General features: G+C 58.3%; 1 protein-coding gene across 1 annotated transcript; it reads left to right on the top strand.

Annotated features, from left to right (window-relative positions):
- Nucleotides 1–320: 320 nt before the first annotated feature.
- Nucleotides 321–24214, top strand: LOC130017169 (myosin light chain kinase 2, skeletal/cardiac muscle-like). The gene is made up of 14 exons (XM_056107880.1): nt 321–537; nt 9819–9914; nt 10535–10591; nt 11135–11429; nt 12224–12510; nt 14300–14405; nt 15018–15111; nt 17010–17119; nt 17191–17332; nt 21445–21515; nt 21625–21753; nt 22320–22472; nt 22573–22705; nt 23469–24214. Exons 1-14 carry the CDS (start codon nt 321–323, stop codon nt 23547–23549), a joined length of 1971 nt encoding a protein of 656 aa, XP_055963855.1. The 3' UTR covers nt 23550–24214.
- The last annotated feature ends 624 nt before the right edge of the window (nt 24215–24838 follow it).

Below are 24838 nucleotides of genomic sequence, written 5' to 3'. Positions count from 1 at the left end.
GGATGATTAAGCGCGAGGGCTGCAGAGCCAGGAAGCTCAAGTTAACTCTGGCCCTTCAGGAATCACCTCTGAAACTTTGGGCAGGTTGCCCCATGGTGCCTCAGTTTCCCTTGGAAATGAGAGTGATGATAGTATATGTTGCCGTCTCAGTAGCCGGCCTGACACTGACTAAATCCCCTGCCCCTGAAAGAAAGAGCCGGCCCTGTTTACAGGGGCCCAGGGGCTTGCTCCACCACTCCACGCATGTGAGGATGAGGGATGTAACAGTTACCTTCTGCCCGAGCTAATACACCCGGCCCTGAAAGCGGGAGATGTGAATCATGAACATCTGTATTGAGCCTGACGAGTTAAATGTGATACACGTGGATTGCCCCCTGAAATGTGTGTACAAAAACCCTTGCGTGAGAGCTAATAAACGGATTGCTATTGACCACCAGCTTCTCCCCCTCCACGTGGTTCTTTCTCGGTGGCGGCGGGAGTCCACGGTGCACGAGGGCCAGGGCAGAGGCTTCTCCCCTTCCCACTCCCTCTCCTATAGTGAGTAAGTCCGGCGACCAGGGGGATCATACTCCAGTGTGTCAGGGTCGACTGGCCAGGACCCCGACAAGTATATACCTGTCAGTTTGCTGAGATGATAAGAGGGATATTGTGTCTGCTAGATGGTAAACGTACAAATAGGAGCATTCACACTGATGGCAGCAGCACTCTGATTTAGAGTCCTGGGGACAGACAGGAAGTTAACCGGCCCGGTCCTTGTTTCTTGTGACCTGGCCTCCAGGTCCCTCTACACCTAGGACAGCACTTCTGCCTTATGCACCACTTTGCTCCCAACTTGCGGGGAACTTTCAGGGAAACGAGGTGATGTTCTTGCCCTGGGGAAGCCTCAGAGCAGTGGCTCTTGATCCTGATGGTACATCGGAAGCTTCTGGAGAGATTTGAAGCCCCAGGTTCCCACCGTTCTGATTGCATGCGAGACCAAGGTGTGCCCAGCTATAGAAGCACAGCCGGGGTTGCTCAGGGATGGGACTCGTGGAAGCCTTCCACCGGGGCACACGTGGCCTCAGCAGCAGCTCAGAACTTACCCTATAAATTGTGCATGAAAACCACCCAAGGGAGGGAAGGCGTTTGCCCTGCGCTGAGCCGACCTAGGTTCATCCCTGGCACCCCGTATGCTCCCCAAGCACTTCCAGGAGTGATTTCTGAGTACAGAGCCAGGAGTAAGTCCTGAGCATTGTTGGATGTGACCCAAAAAATAGAAACCACGTGAAATGCTGATGATAGTTTCTGGGACTCCCCACCAAGCAAGGTTCACTTTCTGTTATTTGGTTTTTGGGTTTTTTTTGGGGGGTGGGAGGACCACAGCCAGTGGTGCTCAGGGGCTACCCCAGGTTCTGCTCAGAGACATGTAATGCTGGGAATCAGACCCCGGCCAATGTCAACATATTTCAAATGATTATTTGCTGTATGTTGTTTCAGAAAAAGAAAATCCAAAGAGTTTTCCTCACTCACCTTTTTTTGTTTGTTTGTTTTAGTTTGATTTTTTAATTTTTGCCTATACCCAGTGGTTGTCAGGCCTTGCTCCTGACCCTTCACTCAGGAATCACTCCTGACTGGTGGACTCTGGGGACCAAATCGGATGCTGGGGGTTGAACCCGGGTCGGCCATGTGCAAGACATGCAACTTACCCTCTGTACTATTGCCAAACACAGTAACAACAAGTCTCACGATGGAGATGTTACTGGGCCCGCTCGAGCATACGAGCATATCGATGAACAACAGGAGGACCGTGACTGTTGCTCTAGACCTCCCCACACACACCTGTCACTGCATTATTTATATCCCTTTATTTTCTCCTAAGCTTTTTTTTGGGGGGGTTTTGTTTTCTTTTGTTTTGCTTGTTGGGTCACATCCTGCAATGCACAGGAGTTACTCCTGGCTCTGCACTCAGGAATTATTCCTGGCGGTGCTCGGGGGACCGTAGGGGATGCTGGGAATCGAACCCGGGTCAGCCGTGTGCAAGGCAAACTCCCTACCCGCTGTGCTATAGTTCCAGACCCTCCTAAGTATTTTTAATAAAAAGTATCCCACTACATGAAGGATTTTATAATTTTTTGTTTTTTTAAGTCACATTTTATTTATTTTTTGCTTTTTGGGTCACACCCAGCAATGCACAGGGGTTACTTCTGGCTCATGCACTCAGGAATTACTCCTGGTGGTGCTTGGAGGGCTATATGGGATGCTGGGAATCGAACCCGGGTTGGCCGCATGCAAGGTGAGCGCCCTACCCGCTGTGCTATCGTTCCAGCCCCTATAATTTTTTGGTTTTGGTGGCAGTATTCAGATCTTACTCCCGGCACCGTACTCAGGGATCACCTTTGACAGGGCTTGGCGGATCGAACCCAGGTCGACTGTGTGCAAGGCCTTACCCACTGTCCTCTCTCCAGCCCACATTTTAAACGAAAGTGTAATGTGAAGATTCTATATTCCCAGTGTCATCTGTGTCACCAAAATAACCAGTTTTATCCTTACCACAAACCAGAACATTCCGGAACTAATAAATAAATAACTTTCATAATAAAGCCCAGCATGGCCTGGACAGAACAGTGTCTTTGGGCTTGCGGGAGTTTACGTCATGCATCCCTGCTCCCATCTCTGGAGGGAGGTGCTGGCCCCTTGCTGTAAGGCTTCCTGGGCGTCTGAACCGTCCGGCTAAAACCGGGGACACAGGGGCCCGGTTGGGAAGCAGGTAAAATGCTGCTCCTGACGGGCCGGCCGGAGGGAGAGTCGTGAGGGGGAATTGGCCGCTCCTGGACTTGGAAAGGCTGTTGCTCAACTCTTATTTTCCATCACAGCCTAGCAGGGAGAGGGTCAGGCTGGGAAATGTCTCCTCCAGGCAGGTCCTTTTAAAGCCTCTTGGCTAGATCAGTTTCCTCCCAGGAGCCAGAGAAGCACTTGCCACCCCGCCTCCCCCGCCCCGCCCCCGCCCCCAGAGGGGTTAACCCCTTCACTGCCAAGGAATCCTCCCCAGCATGGGGTAGCCCGCCGCCCGGGCTTCTGGAATGCAGAGCCACCCAGGGCAACAGGCCTGAGGAGCCGTGAACTCTGGCCGGGGAACCTTCCCTCCTGCCTTGTTAAACCCAGCAGGCACAATTGCCTCCTGCTGACCTTAATTCCCCTGGCCGTTTTAATTGGTCCTGGCATGGACCCACTTCCTGTCCTGCCCCTCTAGAGGCAGAGGGCAGCAGCGCAGCTGGTGCAGGTCGGGGAAAGCCCCTTCCGGGTGGGCAGAGGCCTGGCAGCCCCCAGCTGGGTGGAGGAGGGTTTCTCCGAGCTCCACCCTGATGCCTCCAAGGAAGCCTGGAGAAGAAGCTGGGACTCCCAGGAGCAGCTGGCCAGGGCGGGCAAGCCCCAGGGAGCTGGCCAGCCTCATCCTAGCAGGAGAGCATGGCGAAGCTGCTCCCATGACTGAGACCCCACGGGGCCGCAGGTACGGGGCCAAGCACTCAGCATACACGCGCCCAGACTTAACACGGCCGCCCTGGATGGAGGCAGGCAAGGTGCAGAGACTGTTGAGGAGTTAAGCCTCGGGCTAGACAGTTCAGAGCCGGTGCCTGGCTCTTGTGGCTCAGCTTTCCTGCCACATCTGTGAAATGGGGGTGCAATGGCTGACACCTCACCCCCGTGCCATGTTGTGCCAGGTTGTACCCCTGCACTCCCTGTCGTACGTGGTCTAGACACCGCACCCCATGCACAGCGCTCCACAGCGCCCCTTGAGTGAGGGGCGTGTTCTTCCAGCGCTTCTCCTGTGGACCTCAGCGTGTCACTGGCCCTCCTAACTGACCGCCACTCTGGGGAACTTTGGGTTTTTCTGTTATTTTATTTTCATTAAGATTGCACTGGCTGGAGCAACAGCACAGCGGTAGGGCGTTTGCCTTGCGCGCAACCAGCCCACTGAGCCGGGTTCGATTCCTCTGCCCCTCTCAAAGAGCTTGGCAAGCTACCGAGAGTATCTCGCCTGCACGGCAAAGCCTGGCAAGGTACCCGGGACGTATTCAATATGCCAAACACAGTAACAACAAGTCTCAAAATGGAGACTTTACTGGGCCTGCTCGAGCAAATTGATGAACAAGGGGAGGACAGTGTTTGTGTTTGAGATTGCACTGCTTTGGAAGACTGTGAATGCTTATTCTTCTTATTATTATTGTTATTATTATGTTTTTGAGTCACACCGAGTGATGCTCAGGGGTTCCTCCTGGCTCTGCAATCAGGAATTACTCCTGGTGGTGCTGGGGTGGGGGGACCCATAAAGGATGCTGGGGATCGAACCCTGGTCCGCCACATGCAAGGCAAATGCCCTCCCCACTGTGCTATCACTTCGGCTCCAAGATCGTGAATGTTTATATGGAACAGGTACAGTGCTACCATCTATGTCCACCACTACAGTGATATATTCTCACCCCCACCACACACACCGTCCTTTGAACCCCCTCTACCTCTTCAGCTCCCATTTTTTCCTATTTTGGAAGGGGTAGGGCCAGGGACTGAACCCAGGCCTCATGTCTGTGGAGCGTGTTCTCTCCCACTGAACCACATCCTGGCGCTCAGGGGACTTGTCAGAGGGAACAGAGGCTGCTCAGGAAGCTGCTCAGCCGAGAGCTGGTGCCTTTGGTGAGCAGAGAAAGCTTGCCATTACTGGTTACTGGGGGGTTGGGTACGGTAACAGCAGGGAAGAAAGGACTGCAGACGTCTCCCCTGGGGAGGGCGCTCAGACTTTGCATCTGAGTATTTTGGAGCCCGAGAGCTGCATAACTTTAATTGATTAATGTTTGGCATTGAGGCCACATCTGGCAATGCTCAGCAGTTACTCCTGGCTCTGAACTCAGGGATCACCCCTGGCAGTGCTCAGGGAGCCAGATGGGATGTTGGAGATCAAACCCGGGTCCACCGCAGGCAAGGCAATTGGCCTATTCACCATACTATCGCTCTAGCCGTCATGTGAATTTATTTTTGGAGTTGTTATTTGTTTGGGGTCCACACCCAGCTATATGGAGGACTTCCTCCTGGCTCTGTGCTCTGGGGTTAACTCCTGGCAGGGCTCAGGGTGCCAGGGATCAGACCCGGGTTGACGACATTCAAGGCAAACGCCATGCCTGCTGTATTACCTCTCGGTCCCCAAGAGCTGTGGCTTTAGGGACGAGCCTCTTAGCCGCTCAGCATTGCCTGCTGCCCTGTGGGATGACCCGACACTTGGTCCAGCCCCCGTGGCAGGATGGGCAAAGGCCTTGGCAGAGTCAGACTGCCCGTGGTCACTTCATCCACCACAGGCATTGATGAGCAGACTGACTCCAACCAGGATGGCAACAGGGCCACGGCGGAGGGATCCCACAGACACAGGCCAGAGCCTCGTTGGTCACCCAGTTATCTACTCAACAAACAAGGCAGAGGACACTTAGTGCTGGGGATATGTGAGCAGTCCCCAGCCCTGCATTAGGGGCCTCCCAGACACTCGGTGATGGGGACAGCCTAGAGTAGCACTCTTCAACCTTTCCACAGCTGCAGACCAGCAGCGACCTGTGTGCTGGCCCTGAGAACTAAGGCAGTGACTGATGTTGTGGTTTCAGCCTTTCTTCACCTTCTGACCCTGTAGACCACAGGCCGACCACCCGGAAGGCGGCCAGAGGAGGCTGTCTAACATTCTGTTTGGGGTCACGCCCGGCATGCTCAGGACTCACGCCTGGTTCTCTACCTAGGGATCATCCTAGCAGGGTCAGGGGGCTGTCTGGGTTGCCAGGGCTTGAACTCCGGTTGGCCATGAGCAAGGCAAGTGCCTTCCCCTTTCTGTTCGATCTGGCTCGTGTCAACATTTTAAGCTAAACCAGGATATGGTGTGGAGATCGCCAGATAGAGGGCCAGGGATTTCTCCAAATAGGCATGGGCGGGAATTATCTTTCCCTTTAGAGAACCGTAAAGTGGGGCTCTGGGAGAGGGGACCAGGAGATGGGGCCATTTGAGGAAAGAAAGAAGGCTGGGGGCAGGGGACAGGTGTCAGAGCCTTAGCACAACGGGGAGGGTGTTTGCCTTGCACGCAGTCAACCTGGGTTTGATGCCAGCATCCCATATGGTTCTCTGAGCACTGCCAGGAGTAATTCCTGAGTGCAGAGCCAGGAGTAAGCCCTGAGCATCGCTGGATGTTTACCCAGAAAGAAAGCCGCTCGTTTCCAAGATTCGTTTGTGTGTCCCTGGGATCATGCCTGTTAAGGAGCTTAATCAGTAGCTGGGGGCCCTTCGTGGGCATCATCTCAGGGTCCCGTTGGGGCGGGGGAGGAGAATGACTAGCTCCTCCCCTATACCCTGAGGCTCGGCATGTGTCGTCACTGCTGGCCTGTACTTGGTTTTTTCATTGAGTTCTAGAAGATGGCGGCCACTGGGCTTCTTGGGGAACAGGCGGAGGGACAGCACCTGCTCCCGTCTGGGGTGGCCCGGAGAAGGTGGCCTAATGCAAAGTCCGGAGGCATTTCTGAGCCAAGAGCTGCTCGGTTCTGAGATTCGTTTGTGTGTCTCTGGGATTGTGGCTGTTAAGGAACTTAAAGAGACTCTGGGCTTTGAGGGACACTTCTGACTCAGTTCCCTGCCTGGTGAACCGACTTCAGGCAAGTTGCTCATTTAAAAAAAAATTTTTTTTTATTATTTCTTTTAAAAAATAGTGAAACACCATGAGGTACAGTTGTAGACTTACAAATTTTTGTGCTTGGGTTTCAGTTATACAGTGATCCAGTACCCATCCCTCCACCAGTGCCCGTTCTCCATCATTTACATTTTTTAAAAATTTTTGTTAGTGAAACACCATGAGGTACAGTTGTAGATTTACAAATTTTTGTGCTTGGGTTTCAATTGAACAATAATCAAATACCCATCCCTCCACCAGTGCCCATTTTCCACCACCACCAATCCCAGTATCCCTCCCAACCCCCACCTCCCCCATCCCAAGTCGTTCTTTTGATCGCGTTTTCTAGACAACAGAATGAGTCTCCCATAGTCCTTACCAAGATGTGGTTGAAAGGCAGGACAAATAAACCTAACAGTTGGCTCCAGAAAATGCGCACCCCCTCCCTTAGGAGCTCAGAGTTGGGCGCCAGCACAGACGCTTACCAGCCCGAGTTTTGTGTGAGTCAGTGGCGCTCCGTGCCTCTCCCCCACCATCCTTGGGAGCTGGAGCTACCCCCTCGACCGGACCCACAGCCGTGTGACTCCACAGGTACATGTAGAGTGAGGTGAGCCTGGACAGTAGCAGTAGCAGCAGCTTCTGCTCCTCGGTGCTGAGCTGCGAGGGAGGGGAACGGAGAAGGATGAGTTTCGGAGCAGGTCCAGCCAAGCCCTCCGAGAGGAAGCAGCTCCCGCCCCCACCAGCAGCCCCTGCCCCGGCTCACTTTACAAAGGTCTCGTTTTGAAGAGTCACCTGTTCGCAGAGTTCCTGGTTTAAATTAAAACATGAACAGGCAGAGAGTGACATTTCCCTCCATCCCTGTCCCAGTGTCCTCTACTTCCTTTTGGGGGGCAGGGCCATGCCTGGCAGTGCTTGCAGGTTGCTCCCCGTTCTATGCTATGTGGGGGTCCCTCTCCACAGTGCTCAGGCCGCAATGCTATACTGGGGATGGTGCCCCAGACCCATATGCAATGCCTATGTCCAGTCCATGGCGCTCTCTTCAGTACCCTCCCTCCCTCTCCCCTCCCCCCCTCCCTCCCTCCCTCCCTTCCTTCCTTCCTTCCTTCCTTCCTTCCTTTCCCTGCCCTCCCTTCTTCCCTCCCCCTTCCCTTCCCCTCCCCTCTCCTCCCTTCCCCTTCCCATCCCTTCTGACCTTGTGAGCTCAGGGGCCACATGCAGCATGGCATTCTGGTGTTGCTCAGGGGACTGTGTGATACTGGGACTCAGACCTGGGACTCTTACATGCAGTGCTCGCACTTCAACTATTTGAACTTCTCCCTGGCCTCTGGTCCTGGTTTCTTGCTTTATCCTGTGGAAATTTTTTTTTCTTCTCTTTGGGTCACACCTGGCAATGCTCAGGGGTTTCTCCTGGCTCTGCACTCAGGAATTACTCCTAGCGGTGCTTGGAGGAACATATGGGATGCTGGGAATCGAACCTGGGTCGACCATGTGCAAGGCAAACACCTACCCCGCTGTGCCATTGCTCCAGCCCCTCCCATGGAAATTTTTATGTGTGCAAAGTGTGTATATTATACTTCAGACTACTATCTATGTTAACCCCTTTTGCCAAATGAGAGTACACCCTAGATTCAGTCCTAAGCCTAACTTTTTGTTCATTTGTTTTTTTTGGGGTCCAGGCCTGGCAGTGGTCAGGGGCTACATGCTTGGGGGAGCCGTGGAGTTGGGGGTGAACCGGCCCCCGCAGACCCACGCATGCATGCTCTCACACTCCCCGCCTGCTCCTGGCTCCCCCGCCTGGATCTGCTTCAGCTCAGCCCATCAGAGGCTTCCTCAGTCTCCCCAGCGGCCCTGCAGACTCCCTGCAGAGGCACTCACTCGCTGCTTCCTCCACTGAGAGGACTCAGGCCAGGGAAAGGGGTGGGGATGGCTGGAGGGAGACCTGCCACAGTGGGCACCTGAGCCTGGACATGCCCGCAGCTGTTTCCAAGGAGCTCTGTGCCCCAGGACTGGGGCCTGAGACAGACAACCCCTGGGGATGGAGACCCTCTGGCCCGTGCCAATGTCTCCTCCTCCTCAGCTAGAACCCCCAGGGCTCACATGGTGAGGGGCCCTTGCCCCCTTCTAGGTGGCCACTGGAGGGCCGTGGATGGGATCTCAGAAGGGGCCCCAGGAGCACTGATGGACTGGTCCCCTCAGCCATATGGCAGCCCCCATCTCCCTAGGACCCTGAGCAAAAGGCATTTTTGGTTTTGGTCTTAACTCCTGGCTCTGCCCTCAGGAATTACTCCTGGCAGTGCTCGGGATGCCGGGGATAGAACCCGGGTCAGCTGCATGCAAGGCAAGTGCACCCTACTCACTGTACTAGTTCTCTAGCCTCTGCAAAAGGCATTTTTTTTTGAAAGAAAAGTTTGGTCCAGAGAGAGCGCAGGAGGTAAGGCATGCGACCAGCCCTGGTTCAAATCCCCAGCACTAAATAAGTTGCCGTGAGCACCACCGGAAGTGACCCCCCAGCACAGAACCAGGAGTAGTCCCTGGGCGTAAGGTGGGAGGCTGGAATTATAGCACCGTGGTAGGACGTTTGCCTTGCACGTGGTCGACCCGGGTTTGATTCCCATAGGGTCCCCTGAGCACCACCAGGAGTAATTCCTGAGTGCACAAGCCAGAAGTAACCCCTGTGCATCGCCAGGTGTGACCCAAAAAGCAAAAAAAAAAAAAAAAGAAGAAGAAGAAGAAGAAAAGGTGATTGGCCCACAAGCACGCCAAGCAATGGCTCGGAGACAAGCTTTTCCCCCTTGCCAGGGCCAGGAAGCATAGCAGGGGGCTGGCTGGGGTGATGGGTGGGGGGGGGGAGAAGGCTGCCTCCCCCTCCAGAGTCCCAGCGCCCCCTCCCTTTTCTCTCCTGCTGTGGCAACACCGTTCTCCACCCCCTCGCTCCATGGAAGAATGCCGTGTCCTCTGAACGGGGGCCAAGAGTGACAGGTGGTGGCAGAGGCTGTGCGGCCCCTGGTGTAAGAGATCCTTCATCCCCGCCTCCGTACCACGGCCCCACCACTGCCCAGGCAGCCGCCGGCCGGTGGACACGCAGCCTCCAGGATCCCGCTCGCTCCAGGCACGGGCCGGACAGCCTGGCACCCCCCCCGCCTGCTTTCTGCAGCTCAAGAGAAGCGGGTTCGAGGAGCGGACACTCAAGGCTTCCTCATGGCAGCGGCGCACGGAGCGGTGGCGCTGGGAGGCCCGAGCCAGTCGGCAGGTGCCACACTGGGGCGGCCCGAGAGGGGAGCTCGGGAAGGGGGGGGTAGACCTCAGTGGGAGTCTGTGCCCCCATCCCTAGGGTGCCTGGGGGACCCCCGAGGTCAGAAAGCTCACTTAGTAGGGCTGCGCTGGCTAGTGTATAATGCTCCCCTTGGGAGATGGGAAATGGGGAAATGTGATGCCTTGGTGGGTGGCACTGCACCCAGGACCAGGGCTGGGGGCAGCAAGGCCCACCAGCTATGGGGCCTCGGGCGGGGGCGGGGGGCAGCCCAGCTCAGCCCCAGGACAAGCTCTTCCCAATGAGCCCGGGGCTGCGGCCCTGTGCTGCGGAGGCTCAGGGAAGGAGGGAGGGCAGGCCTGCACTTACCAGCCTCTCTGCTCCTTTGGCAGAAAAGCCCCCCGCAGAGACAGTGGGGGAACAAGCCCCCACTGCAGAGAAGGAACCTGGATCCCTAGAACCAAAGAAAGAACCTGCCCCCTCAGAGCCAAAGAAAGAACCTTCCCCCCCAGAAGAAAAGAAAGAATCTGGCCCCCCAGAAGCAAAGAAAGAATCTGGCCCCCCAGAACCAAAGAAAGAATCTGGACCTCCAGAACCAAAGAAAGAACCTGCACCCCCAGAACCAAAGAAAGAATCTTCCCCCCCAGAAGCAAAGAAAGAATCTGGCCCCCCAGAACCAAAGAAAGAATTTGGACCTCCAGAACCAAAGAAAGAACCGTCTCCCCCAGAACCGAAGAAGGAATCTGGCCCCCCAGAAGCAAAGAAAGAATCTGCCCCCCTAGAACCGAAGAAAGAACCATCTCCCCCAGAACCGAAGAAAGAATCTGGCCCCCCAGAACCAAAGAAAGAATCTTCTGCCCCAGAACCAAAGAAAGAATCTGGCCCCTCAAAGAAAGAACCGTCTCCCCCAGAACCGAAGAAAGAACCTGGCCCCCCAGAACCAAAGAAAGAATCTTCTGCCCCAGAACCAAAGAAAGAATCTGGCCCCTCAAAGAAAGAACCGTCTCCCCCAGAACCGAAGAAAGAACCTGGCCCCCCAGAACCAAAGAAAGAATCTTCTGCCCCAGAACCAAAGAAAGAATCTGGCCCCTCAAAGAAAGAACCGTCTCCCCCAGAACCGAAGAAAGAATCTGGCCCCCCAGAACCAAAGAAAGAATCTTCTGCCCCAGAACCAAAGAAAGAATCTTCTGCCCCAGAACCAAAGAAAGAATCTGGCCCCTCAAAGAAAGAACCTGACCCAAATACCTCGAAGAAAGATGCCCAAACCCCCAACCTGAAGAGAGGGGCCCCGGGGCTGGCCCAGCCCTCAGGGGGCAGCAAGGACCCTAGTGCTGAGCCTGCGGAGGGCAGCGCCGGGCAGCCTGCGGCCCTGCCTCAGCAGACCAGCACCCCGACGGCCGCGGCCCAGGGCCCCGGAGAGCCCAGTGCCCGGAAGAAGGAGGCAGGGGCCCACGCAGCCAGGAGGGGCTCCCCTGCCTTTCTGCATAGCCCCAGCTGCCCGGCCATCGTGTCCAGGTGAATGCCCTGTCCAGGAATGGCGGAGGGTGGGAGATGGGGGTGGGTCTTGTGTTTTGGAGGGCGCCTGGGGCTTCCTTGGGCAAAGCTTGCTCCCCAGTCCATTCAGACATTCCCTCGGCCCCAAGCACCTCTCCCGGAGGGTCTGCCATCACCCTCCATGCAGGTTGGGCTGCTGCCGTGTGGGCTCCCTCTTCCCACGGCCCTTTGCAGAAAGTAAGACTTTGTGGCTATTCTCAGAAGCCTGCGGTAGGGGCCCTTCACTGAAGTCTGTAGCTCCCCTTAACTTCACCAACTGGACTCTAGCCAAGAGCAAGTTCTTCCCCAGAAGTCTCGATATGACGTAATTGTCAGTAGAATATGGAAAGGTTTCTAACAGCCTGAATGACAGATTACTGCTAATGCTTTCATCACCATAATACAATAATTGCATGAATGGGGTTATTAATGACCGATGGCGAACCATGATGAGAATACTAACCCTCTTGGTTTGAATTACGCATTAATATCAATTGTATCACCGTGGTCTTGAGAAATCAAAAGCAATATATATCATCTCCCTGCATCCATATAGTATTTACCAAATCCAAAACCTCATTCAGAGTCAATAGTAATTAGTGCGGTGAGAGTCCAGTGAGCGCCCAAAGACTCTCATGGTGTCTGTGAGAACATGCCTTGGATTTGCAGAGTTCGGTGACGACTCTGTGCTCTTTGGCGGGCAGCAGGCTGGAGTTAGCTCCAGGTACGGAGGACGCTCTGGCCCTTCTTGACAGCTCTGTGTCCTCATGTTCTAGCTCCGAGAAGCTGGTGGCGGAGAAGCCCCTGAGTGACGCATCCAAACTCATCTTCGAAGGGGTGCCCGTGACCCCTGGCCCGGCAGAGCCCTGCACAGCCAAGGCAGTGGGAGAGAAGAGCCTTGCAGGCAGCTCTAAGGAAGGAGAGAAGGCCCCGGGTCAGGCTGGCCAGGATAAGGCGCAAGGGGACACCTCGAGGGGGACGGCGCCCCAGGCTGTCCCCTTGGAGACATCCGAGGTGGGGCAAGCCCTCACAGCCCGGGAGGAGGACTGCTTCCAGATTTTGGGTAGGCGGGGCAGGCGGGGTGGCCAGGTGGTGCCCTGGGGTGAGGGAGGGGGACGGGGCTCCCCTTGTCCCCCATCTGGAGGATGGAACTGCTCTGAGGAGAGGCTGGTCTGTACGAGAGACCCCCCCTCAAAGGGAGGGGGGTAGCTGTGTTCCTAGTCTCTTCTGATAGATGGGTACTGGAGACTTAGAAGAGAGAAAGGGAGAAGAGAAGTTCCCTTATCACCAAGTCCTCAGCCCTGGCAGGATTTGAACCTGTGGGCACTGCCGGACCCCAGAGCTCACTTTTGACTTTCTTCTTGAGCTAAAATGGGGGTCAAAAAAAAATAGAAGAAGTCAGCCCTCTGGGCAGTTGAGTTTGAGTTGCGTGTGTAGAAGGGCCTGGAGCCAGATTATTCTGGTGTTCGCTCCATCCTGGGGGACTAGGGAGCACTCCCCACCCAGTACCTGGGGCTGGCATGGCCTGCGCTGAAGAGCCCCCCGGGGAGGAGGGGCGCTTGACCACAGGCCCGGAGGAAGGGGCTGGGGGCGGGGTGAGACGGGGTCAGAAGCTCCTCCTCCTCCTCTTCCTCCTCCCCCACCCCCTCCTCCTCCCCCCACCCCTCCTCCTCCTCTTCCTCCTCCTCCTCCTTCTCCTCTGCCCAGCCGGCCCGGGGAGCGGCACGGGGCCACCCAGACAGGGTGGGAGCGCCTGGCGGCGGCGGGGTGGCAGCCAGACGCCCTGTCTTCTCCCCGGGCGCAGAGACCTCCACGCGCCCCGCCCAGAAACCACATCCCCGGCGGGTGACGGACCTGAGCCGCCTCCAAGCGCTGTCTGATTTATCACCCGCCGGCTTCCCTGGCTATTTATAAAGAGGTTTCCATTCTCGATGACTCAGCCCGGCGCGCGCCAGAGCCTGCGCTGCCCCAGAGCGGCCACTGGGTGGCAGTCTCTCCCCACCCACCGGCGCGGGCATCGGCCTCTGGCCGCGGGCGGCGGCGCGTTGGCGCGAGGTGGTCGAGCTGCTCCCCCAGCGGTGCAGTGCGGCGGGCTGGCTGGCACCCACCGCCCTGGCGCCTTTTTCTTTTTCGTCTTTTCCCTTTCTGTTCTGCCCTCCTCCTTCCTTTTGTTCTTTCCTTCTCTTTCCCCGTCCTTAGTTTTGGAGCTGGACCTGGGGCAGAGCTTGGGGGCTACTCCCGGCCCAGTGCTCCGGGGACCACTTGGTGCTGGGGATCGAACCCGGGGCTCCAGCCTGGGCAGCTGTGCTCACCCTGCAGAGCTCTCTCTCCAGACCTTTTTATAATTTTCTTTTGTGACCGTGCAAAGAGTTTGCGGTTAAGTCTTCCCTGTGGAGGGGGGTGGGGGAGGGGTGGAAATAAGAGGGTTCAAGCAGTCCATTACTTCATCCCTATTTATTTATTTATTTATTTTGTGTGTGTGTGTGTGTGTGTGTGTGTGTGTGTGTGACACCCAGTGGGGCTCAGGGCTTACTTCCGGTTCTGCACTCAGGGATCACCCCTGGCAGTCCAACGGGAACACATGGAGTGGCCGGGGATTGAACCCGGGTCAGCGGGGTGCAAAGCAAATGCCCTCCCCGCTGTGCTCTCTCGGCCACCATCCCCACTGTTGAGGGGGAAGCTGAGCCCGTGGACACCTGTGTGCAGAGCGGAAATGACTCCTGGCCTCAGGAGGGAGTGATCCCCAGGGACCTCTTGGGAAGCCCCTGGAGGGGGCCCAGGCCGGGCTGGAGAGGGCCGCTGGGAGGACCCCCGCAGTGCCTGGTGCTGACTGTTCCCGCTCTGCTCCCCAGATGACTGCCCGCCGCCCCCTGCCCCCTTCCCGCACCGCATCGTGGAGCTGAGGAGTGGCAGCGTCAGCAGCGAGTTCAGCATGAACTCCAAGGAGGCGCTGGGCGGGTGAGCGTGGGGCCCTGGGCCGGCGGGGGGCGGGCCGAACCCTGAGCCCCTCGGTCCTCAGACCCCTTGCTGCAAGGAAGGCCAGACGAGGTGACCGCTTTCTCTGACAGCTCAGGCGGACTCCATTGTGTGTCTGGAGGGGGGCAGGGGCGTCACACCTGTCATGCAGTCACCTGCCTGCTGAGGTCCTGCCGGTCCCTCCCTGCCCATCCCAACTGTCCCTCCACTGTCCCTCTCTGTCTCCACTAGCCCAGTGGGAAACACCCCAGTGTCTTCCTGTCTGGCCCAGTTCCGGCACCTCGGCCCTCACCCCACCCCTGGGGGGTTTCCTGCTCTGTTAAAATTCTTTCCTGGGCCCACACAGCTGTCATAGGGGGGTCACCCTTCCACACGCCTCCACTTCCTGTGCCCTGCTTGGCTGCTTCAGCCCTTCACCCAGCGCCTGGCTCGGAACTTCAGGAGGGAGGGGGCGGGCATCAGCACAGCCCCCCTCAGCCCTGCAGCCCCCCCTCACAGTGCACAGCCCCTCAGCCCTGCAGCCCCCACCTCTCACAGAGCACAGCCCCCCGCCCCCCGCACCTGGCAGCCCCTCCACTCCCTGCTTCTCTCCAGCGGCAAGTTTGGAGCCGTCTGTACCTGTGTGGAGAAAGCCACGGGCCTCAAGCTGGCAGCCAAGGTCATCAAGAAACAGACGCCGAAGGACAAGGTGCGTCGGAGGGTCCCCAGAATGGTGCCCCCCCACCCCGTGTCTGGGAGCTGGTGGGTGAATGTTGTGACGGGAAGATGCCGCAGAGGGACAGATGGACAGCAGGCCAAGTCCCGCCCAAGCCTGACCCCTTGGGTAGGAAGCTGATTCCAGAAACTTCCCCTCCTGGCACTGACTCGCCCTGCCCCCGCATGAGATGCTGAAGCTGGAGGTGCAGGCAGGGCCTCTGCGGGGCCTGGGGGGCTGGGGGGTCCTAAAGGGAAGCGCCAAAGAGGAGGCTGGTCCGAGATCTTGTCCCATGTAGCCGCCAGGCCTGTCTGCCGGGAGGCTGAGAGACCACTGTGCTCAGGGGAGGGATGGACAGACACGTGAATGAAAGAGAGGGCTGAACACACGAATGAAGAAATGAACCAACGAAGGGATGAGCAAATGCAGGAATGAAGGAACTAAGGCATGAAGGAGCGAAGGAAGGAAGGAAGGAAGGAAGGAAGGAAGGAAGGAAGGAAGGAAGGAAGTGATGAAAGAATGAAGGAATGGAGTGATGAAGGATGAAGGGACAAGGGAATGAATGAGCATAATAAAAAAAAACAGATAACTAAGTGAAAAAACGAAAGAAGCAATGAAAGAAGGAACAAAGGACTGAGTGAAGAAATGAGTAAAGAAAGGAGTGAAGAAATGAATAAACAATGTAGGGCTGGGTTTTTGGAGCTGGGGGTGAGGGTGAGGAGTGGCGAGGGCCCCTACCAGGGACGTCTCTGCTCAGGGAATGGGGCCGGAGCAGGAGGAGGGGAGGAGGGAAGGAGGGGAGGAGGAGGAGGAGGAGGAGGAGGAGGAAGAGGAGGAGGAGGAGGAAGAGGAAGAGGAAGAGGGAAAGTTTTCTGGTAGCTGAGGCAGGAAAGCGCTTCAGGTGGGGGCTGGGAAGAGGCCTGAGACCCCTGAGGGGGGTGCAGGGCCCAGAGTGAGACTCCGAATGTTCTGGGCCGTGCCAGAGCTCCAACTGACCTGTTTGGTGTCCAGCGTGGGCTCAGCACAAGGGGAGGCAGCGTGTTTCCAGGGGACCCCGCCTGCCCTCTTCCCTCCTTTGGGCCTGGATGCGTCTCTGGGGCCAGTGACGCTGAGGCTGCCATGTCCCGTGCCATGTCCCATGCCATGTCCCTTGGGGAAGGCGGGAGCCGCCAGCACCGATGTCTGGACGGGGGAGAGGGCGAGTGAGCAGAGAGGGGTCCCAGCAAGCAGGACCAGGACGGGAAGGGCCCCGGGCGGAGGGGGCCGGTTCCCGGGCAGACAGGGGGAGACACTGTGGGGCGACAGGCTCCGGGGATGCTAACTGGGAGCCCCCAGCACCGTAGGGGCCAATCTCGCCTCCACAGCCAGTTTCAAGGTCCCACAGTGACCCCAGGGCCACACTTTCTGGAGGTGGCCCCTAGCGTGGGGTTCGGACTGGGCTGGGTCCTGGGACGGAGCCACCGGATGTGGGGCTGAGGAACGAAGCTCGGGTCATGGGGCAGGGGTCCTAGCACATTGCCCTCCGCGCTGGGGGAGAGCGATGTCCTCTGGCCCATGGGCATGTCGGGGCCATCTGCCCAGGGGGACGTGGGGTGTGAGGCATCCAGGGCGCTCCTTAGGAATGAATGGCCACGAGGCAGGCGAGTGGGGTTGCAGGAAGGAGCCCGTTTGGGAGCCCTGCCCTGTAAGATGCATGTCACATCAGTTCGGGGGCTGGAGGAGAGAGGGGGGAAGTGAGGAGGTGGGAGACCGGGGGTCCCCCATCCCGGGGCATGGGAGGAAGGGGCCCGGCGGGACTGTCAGGGGGTTGCTGAGGGCCAGGGGGCCAGGGGGCCCGGTGGGCGGACGGGAGGGAGCACACAAGGACAGCCCCTGCCGGTCCCTGCCCCCAGGAGATGGTGATGCTGGAGATCGAGGTGATGAACCAGCTGAACCACCGCAACCTGATCCAGCTGTACGCGGCAATGGAGACGACCCACGACCTCATCCTGTTCCTGGAGTAGTGAGTGCTGGGGGCCTGGGGTTGGGGCAGGGGCCGGGCCCGGCAGGCCGCAGATGGCTCTGTGCACGCAGCATCGAGGGCGGCGAGCTCTTCGAGAGGATCGTGGACGAGGACTACCAGCTGACTGAGGTGGACACCATGGTGTTTGTCAGGCAGATCTGCGACGGGGTCCTCTTCATGCACAAGATGAACGTGCTTCACCTGGACCTCAAGGTACCCGGGCGACCCCCGCCCCCTCCCTCCCCCACCCTCCTCCCCATGCCCTTCCCCTGCCCTCCTCTTCCCTGCCCTCCTCCTCTCCCACCCCCAAAGGGGCCACTGAGCGCCACAGGCATCCCAGGCTACAAGCAGAGACCGTCCCCCACCTCCAGCTCACCCGGCCTGGCATGAAGCACTTGCCAGGGGTCCCTGTGGTCCCGTGAGGCCCGTGTCTGTCGCCTCACCCAAGGAGGTGTGAAAATGGGACCAGGGGGCTGTTCAAAGGGCCGGGGCGCATCCCCATGTCCTGAGTTTGCTCTCTGGACCAGCATCGTGTGTCCCTGAGCACTGTCAGGTATCACCCCAAAACCAAAAAGGGAGGAGGTTCGAAAGTGTTTGCTGAGTGCTGAGCCCGGGATGGTGCTGGGGATGTTTGTCTGTTTACTCAACACTTTGCTGGAGGCCCCGGGTAGCACAGCCAGTGGGTGTGGGGGCACCAGCTGAAAGGGTGGAAAGAGTGATTGATGATGTCCGGCCAGAGAGACGCTTTCGGGGCTGGAGCACAGGTTGCAGGCAAGAGCCCTGGGGTTGGGTCCCCGACCCCCCCCCATGGTACTGACAGGAGGGTGTGGCCCCTGAACACAAGTGAGTGTGGCCCTCAAACCAAAGAGGAAAAAAAGAGGGAGGAAGGGAGAAAGGGAGCGAGAAAAGAAGGAAGAAAGAAAGGGAGGGAGGAAGAGGGAGAGAGGAAGGAAGAAAAGAAAGAAGGAAGGAGGAAGGAAAAGAAGAAAAGGGAGGGAGGGAGGGAGGGAGGGAGGGAGGGAGGAAGGGAGGGAGGGAGGGAGGGAGGAAGAAAGGAAGGAAGGAAGGAAAGAAGGAAGGAAGGGAGGGAGGGAGAAGGGTAAGGGAAGGGTAAGGAAAGGGAAGAGAAGGTGAATTCCTCACCCTGCTCTGGCCTTGCACTCAGCAGGTCAGAGCGGGCAAATCCACCTCTGCAGCCGGCAGGCCGCACCCCAGATCTGCCCGAGTCTGGGCCATGCTGAGGCCAGCGCTGGGGCTGGCAGACTGTCCTCCAGGCAAGTGTTAGCATTTGGGGGTTGGCGTCCGGGGTCAGGGCCTCGGGAGAATGGAGATGCTTTCCCTGGACGGAGGTGTGCCGGAGCCTCAGGGACCTCCCGCCCCATCCTGGGAGCCAGCAGACCAGTCGGGAGGGGGACTGGCCTCCACAGGCCAGTGGGGAAACTGAGCAGCCAGATGGTTTGAAGTCATCATTGTTACAAAGGACAGGGAGTCCTGGGAGAGACAAGGCGAAGGGCGCAGGCCAGGCTGGAGCAGCGCCGGCAACTCTCCCACTCTCTGTGTGATCGGGAGACAGGAGTTTAAGATGGGTATATAAATCAGGTGTTTCATCCCGATAAAGACTTTTTATTTTATCTTGGGACTTTTTTTGGGAGGTGCGTGGGCACACTCAGTGATACTCAGGGATCACTCCTAGTGGGATTCAGGGACCATATGGGGTGCCAGGGATCAAACCTGGGTCCGTCATGTCCGAGGTAAACACCCTACCTACTGTACTGTTTCCTTGGCCTCCCCAAAGTTGAGGTGATTTTTTTGTTTTGTTGCTTTTTGGAGGTCACACCCGACAATGCACAGGGGTTAATCCTGGCTCTGCACTCAGGAATTACTCCTGGCGGTGCTCGGGGGACCATATGGGATGCTGAGAATTGTACCCGGGTCGGCTACGTGCAAGGCAAACGCCCTACCCGCTGTGCTATCGCTCCAGCCCCTGAATTTTAAGTTTCTGGCTTGAATCTGTGGAGTTCTGCCAGCCCTCTGGAAAAGTCTGTTTTGTTGTTGTTGTTGTTGGGGGGGGGGGATTTAGGGTCCCAATTACAAATACCAGCAGGTCAGAGAGACAGGGGGGTGCTTGATTTTCAGGGCCCCAATCCTGTTTCAATTCCCGGCTCTGCATACGGTCCCCTGAGCGCACAGCCAGGATTAAGCCCTGAGCACTGCCAGGGGTGAGCCAACCCTCCTCATAAAATAAAAGAGAAATATGTAACTCCAGGGGCAGGAGTCATACTAACACCTAAAGTGTATCTTAAAGTGTGAGTGTGTGAGAGAGACAGTGAGAGAGAGTGTGTGTGAATGTATTGTGTGAATGTATGTGTGAGTGTGAGGGAGAGCATGGGTAAGAAAGGAGAGAGCATGAGAGAGAGAGAGAGAGAGCAAGCATGTGTGAGAGAACATGTGTGAGTGAGTGTGTGTGTGAGAGAGTATGTGAGAGAGGGTGAGAGAATGTGTGTGAGAGTGTGTGAATGTGTATGTGAGTATGTGTGTGAATGTGTGCGTGAGAATGAAAGGCATGTTGAAAGTGTGTGAATGTGTGTGTGTGACTGTGTAAATGTGAGTGAGAGTGTGAATGTGTATGGGTGAATGTGCGTATAAGAGTGTGAATTTTTACGTGTGTGTATGAGAGAGAGAGCATGTGTGAATGTATGTGTGAGTGAAAGGTGTGTGAGTGTGAATGTATATGGTGAATGTGTGTATTAGAGAGCCTGTGTGAATGTGTGTGTGAGTGAATTTTTGTGTGTGTATGAGAGAGAGAGAGAGAGAGAGAGAGAAGAGAGTCTGTGTGTGTGTGTGTGTGTGTGAGAGAGAGAAATAGAGATAGAGAGAGAGGGGAGAGAGAGAGAAAGAGAGAGAGTCCGTATTTAGGACAGCTCTCTGTTTTTCATCAGAGAAGGTTGCATGGTCCAGTGAGCCAGGAGAACCATCTGGAACCATGTCCCTGGCGGGGCTTCTCCTGCCTTCAGAGGAGACCCTCGTGTGTCCTGTTTCCCCAAGCCTTTGTGCCCTTCCTTTCCTCAGCCACTAGCATCGTGCTCTGAGTGAATGGAGCAATTCAAAAAGGACCTTAGAAAGTATTTTACAAACGATTCCAAGGCAAAGGTCCAGCAGGCCAGACCACCAACAGGCATTGCAGGATCATGGGGGCTCTGAGGCCCCAAGTCTGGGGCTGGGGAAGCCATGTGGCCTGGTGCCTGCCTTTTCAGGAGGTGCAGAAAATCAGGAAATTGCCATTTTTGTATGAAATCTTCCTTTAGAGCATGGTGAAGCGATTTTAAAGTGCTTCCGAGGGGCTGGAGTGATAGTACAGCGGGTAGGGCGTTTGCCTTGCACACGGCCAGCCCGTGTTTGATTCCTGGCATCCCATATGGTCCCCCGAGCACCGCCAGGAGTAATTCCTGAGTGCAGAGCCAGGAGTAACCTCTGTGCATTGCCAGGTGTGACCCAAAAAGCAAAAAATAAATAAATAAGTAAGTAAAGTGTTTCCGTGGTCCGACTAGGACCGGGTTCCTGATCTGTGAAGAGCAGAGGGAGGCCTGGTGGGAGAGTCTCTCTGACCTTGCAGCAGGGCGTTTGCTCAACCACCGGCCACCCACTGTGTCCAGGGCTGGGATTGAGCCCCTGTGGGTGCCTTTGTTAGACATGGGCAAGGGAGGGCTCCGAGGGATAGTAGAGAGAAAAGCGCTTGCCTTGCCGGCAGCCAGCCCGGGCTCAATCCCTGGCACCCTGTCTGTTTCCTTGAGCATTGCCAGGAGCAAGAAGGCTGCGGGAGAGGGTCCTTGCTTGGGAAGACCCGGCCCCCAGCCCTGAATGTTCTGTGGGTCCTCAGAGTGGCATCAAGGGACCAGGGCTGGATCAGAGTCCTGGTATCAGTCCTGGCCCCACCACCAACTGGTTGGGACACCGGAGCTGTCACTTCTGTGCCTGTGCCTCAGTTTCCCCGGTTGTGAAATGGCGTGTGGACACAGAGTCCCAGGCTCCTCAGTGGGGTGTCCTTCCTGACCGGGAGCACCGTCCAAGGAGTCCAGCTTCCTCTGCGGGCCAGAAGCAGGGTCTTCCCTCCTTGCCTTCTGGGGTGGACTCCAGGCTCGCCCCCCCCACCCCCCCTCCCGCAGACTTCCTCCTCCGAGCCCCTGTCTGTGATGGGCCCGGAAAAGCCTGGTGCTGCCGGTGTCAGGGAGGCGGCCCTGGCAGCCAGCACGGGCCCGGGTGGACCTGGCGGGGAGGGGAGGGTGAGGCGGGTCAGAGGCCAACCCAGGTCACCCCCTTCTCCTCAGCCAGAGAACATCCTGTGCGTCAACACCACGGGCCATTTGGTGAAGATCATCGACTTCGGCCTGGCACGGAGGTACCCCCTGGGTGGGTGGGGAGGGCCGGGCGGGGTCGGGGTGGGGTGGGCAGGCGCAGGGAGGCGCGGCGGGCGGCGGCGGAGCTGAGCGGGCGGCTCTCACCTGCAGGTACAACCCCAACGAGAAACTGAAGGTGAACTTTGGAACCCCCGAGTTCCTGTCACCCGAGGTGGTGAACTACGACCAAATCTCCGATAAGACGGACATGTGGAGCATGGGGGTCATCACTTACATGCTGTGAGCCCCCGGGGGCTGGCGGTCGTGGGCTTGGGGAGGACTGGGGCAGGTGGGGGTGTGGGGGGAGGCCAAGCTGGGCCTGGGGGTCTTGCTGAGGTGGATGCCCCCCCACCAGCTCACACTCTTCCAGCCAGGGCTTTGCAAAGGGTCTGGGAGTCTGAGGGAGAAATAGGAACGGGGAGCTTTGTACCCATTTTAGAGTTGGAGAAATCAAGGCCTCTAAAGGCGGAGCGTGCCAGCAGCCCTGGACCTTGGACAGCAGATCTCCGCTGAGCCTGGGAGGGAGGACGGAGGGTCAGGGACGATTTTTTTTTTTTGCACTCATCATTCCTCTTCTTCACTGTAACCCTGGGAAGCTGGGATACTTGCGCCCATTTTACAGATGAGAAGAGTGAGGCTCAGAGAGGGGAAGTGACTTGCCCAAGGTCACCCAGCCAGATTCAAAAGCCAGGTCTGTCCCACTCGGGCGGCTGGGGGTCTTCTCGGCACACGGTGCTGCCTCCTAGGATCCGTGCCCACCACCAGTCACCCCCTCACCGCTCTGCCCTCTGTCCCGCTCCCTGCAGGCTCAGTGGCCTGTCCCCCTTCCTGGGCGACGACGACACGGAGACACTGAACAACGTGCTCTCTGCCAACTGGTACTTTGACGAGGAGACCTTCGAGGCCGTGTCGGAGGAGGCCAAAGACTTTGTCTCCCACCTGATCGTCAAGGACCAGGGGTGAGGCTCGCCCCGGGATGCCAGCCCTGCGTATGCCGGCTGGGGGCGGGTGGGGGCTCCCTGGCACACTGCTCACCCTCCCGCCATGCCCCTCCCTCAGGGCCCGCATGAGCGCTGCCCAGTGCTTGGCCCACCCGTGGCTCAACAACCTGGCAGAGAAAGCCAAACGTTGCAACCGACGCCTCAAATCCCAGATCTTGCTTAAGAAATACCTCATGAAAAGGCGCTGGAAGGTACTGCAGCCTGGGGGAGGCTCGGGGCGGGGGTGGGGGAGGGCTGCAGGGTGAGAAGGGTGGCTGGTCCTGGCCCAGGCTCACCAGCACGCACTGGGCAGGTTCTGTCCAGCAGGCCAAGGAACTGGAAAACGGGGCTCACTCTCTGTCTCTGCCATGGCTGGCAGCAAGCCCCAGGGGGCCGCAGAGCGGGGGGGGGGGGGGGCTCAGGGCGAGGTCTCTGGCCCTTCTCAGGCGGCCTCCCTTCCCTCCACTGCTTGCAGGCCTGGGGGAAGCAGGACACACACACACACACACACACACACACACACACACACGGGTCAGGGGCTCAGACTCTCTGGGTGGGGGCTGGGTAGTTATTAAAAGCTATCAACAAAGGCTCTGGACCAAAACAAATCAGTTAGGTCCAGGGGAGGGGGAGTGCTCGAAATAAGGTGGCCAGCCAGTGCAAAAGCCCTGGGGCAGGTGCTGGACTGGGAGCTTGAGAAACAGGCTGGGATGGGGTAAGCTGGGGTGGAGGGTGGGGGGGGGGAGACAGGGTGGGGAGAGACACGGCAGACGTGGGAGGGGCTTGTCTTTTCCTTGGAGGTACTGAAATGGGAGCCCCTGGCATCGTGGTGGTGTCCTGGCACTGCTGGTGGTTGTTCTGGGGACAGCCCTGCCCCTTTCCTGCTGTCTGGGCCCTGGGGGATAGACGGGGACCTGGTCCCTGCACCACTGCCAACCCCCTCTCCCTCCACCCCCCCGCCCTGCTCCCCTCCAGAAAAACTTCATCGCCGTCAGCGCTGCCAACCGCTTCAAGAAGATCAGCAGCTCAGGGGCCCTGATGGCGCTGGGGGTCTGAGCCCCCCCGGGGCAGCTGGAGCCTGGACGCAGCCACATGGGGCCCGGGGCTGAGGCCACACAGTCCCGCAGGCCAGAGCGGATGGCCGGATCCCCAGCGCGGCCTGGCCAGGACAAGGCAGCGCCAGGCTGGGAGGCTCGGGGCTCCCCACGCCCCCACGCATGGACCGCTTCCCCCGACAGAGACGCCTCGGATGTGGCCCGAATCCATCCCGCTAAAGCCTCCTGGGTGGGGGCCCTGGACCTGATGTTCGCTCCGACCCCCAGCTGTGGCGCGCCCGGGGACACCCCAGCCCCGGCCTGGGCACGCTCCCGGCTGGGGTGGGGGAGTGGCGGGGGCACTCAGCACATCGGGCTGCTGTGGTTCGGGGCAGGAGGACTCGGGGCAGGGCAGGAAGGCAGCCAGGCCCTCCTGAGTCCAGCTGGCAGGGGAGACAGAGGCGGCTTTGTGCGGAGGGCCTCGAGCCCCCGCCCGCGCCCCACGCCCAGCAGATAAGGCCCCCGCGCGCGAGCACCATCTGGCCCGGGCCTGGCCCCCGCCCACCTTCCTCGCGACCACCAACACACAGGAACTCGGTGTGAGAGAGCACGGACGCCCAGCCCGGGCTTGGGGGAGTGGGGAGGGGACGGCCCAGGGGACTCGGGAGACCACCCCCAGTCTTGCCCGAGGGCCAAGCCACTCTGGACCTTTCTCCCGGGGTGACCGTGGGGGTCAGCGGGCCCAGGAGGAGCGGGACGGCGGCGGGGCAGCCCCCAGCCTGCTCTCAGCTTGTGCCTTGTAAATAAATGTACAGATCTGACGCGGCCCCTTCCCTTCTGCGCCCGTGCAGGGGTTGGGGGGGGGTGTCTCCCGGTGGGCACGGGGCACTTCAGGGGGGCTGGTTTCTGCACAGTGTGGGACTTGCTCACCCAACCTCGGGGCCCGCACTGAGGGGCAGGGCGGGGTGGGGCTCCCCCACCTTGTGTCTCAGTTTCCCCATTGGCCAGAGGAGATCACAGCGTGGGTCTGCGTGGATCGGGCAGTTACCAAGCGCTGGGCCCGCTTCCCGTGCTGGGTACTCTGAACGCACCAGGCAGATGTTATCATCCCTATTCCTGTTTGACGTGGGGAAACTGAGGCTCCGAGGGGGCACACCCCCCAGCACAGCAGGCACGGGGTCTGGGATGGATGTCTCTACCTGCCGCCCCTCCCAGAGCGAGGGGAACACGTTGCCGGGCGCGGGGCTGAGCAGAGCCTCAGAGGGGCTTCAGTGATGGGCTGGGGGGCTGCTCTCTGCCCCTTCCTGTTGG

This window comes from Sorex fumeus, unplaced genomic scaffold (genome assembly GCF_029834395.1).
Source record: "Sorex fumeus unplaced genomic scaffold, SorFum_2.1 ptg000178l, whole genome shotgun sequence".
Classification (NCBI taxonomy): domain Eukaryota; kingdom Metazoa; phylum Chordata; class Mammalia; order Eulipotyphla; family Soricidae; genus Sorex; species Sorex fumeus.
The sequence above is the reverse complement of the archived record's forward strand: the minus strand, read 5'-3'. Positions and strand labels throughout refer to the sequence as shown.

What these genes read in the sequence shown, in the direction of transcription:
- LOC130017169 (XM_056107880.1), top strand. Translation starts at nt 321, where the DNA reads ATGAACATCTGTATTGAGCCTGACGAGTTAAATGTGATACACGTGGAT. An exon ending in GGACTGCTTCCAGATTTTGG is followed by an intron (nt 12,511 to 14,299) that starts GTAGGCGGGGCA and finishes TCTGCTCCCCAG; the next exon opens with ATGACTGCCCGCCGCCCCCT. An exon ending in GACTTCGGCCTGGCACGGAG is followed by an intron (nt 21,516 to 21,624) that starts GTACCCCCTGGG and finishes TCTCACCTGCAG; the next exon opens with GTACAACCCCAACGAGAAAC.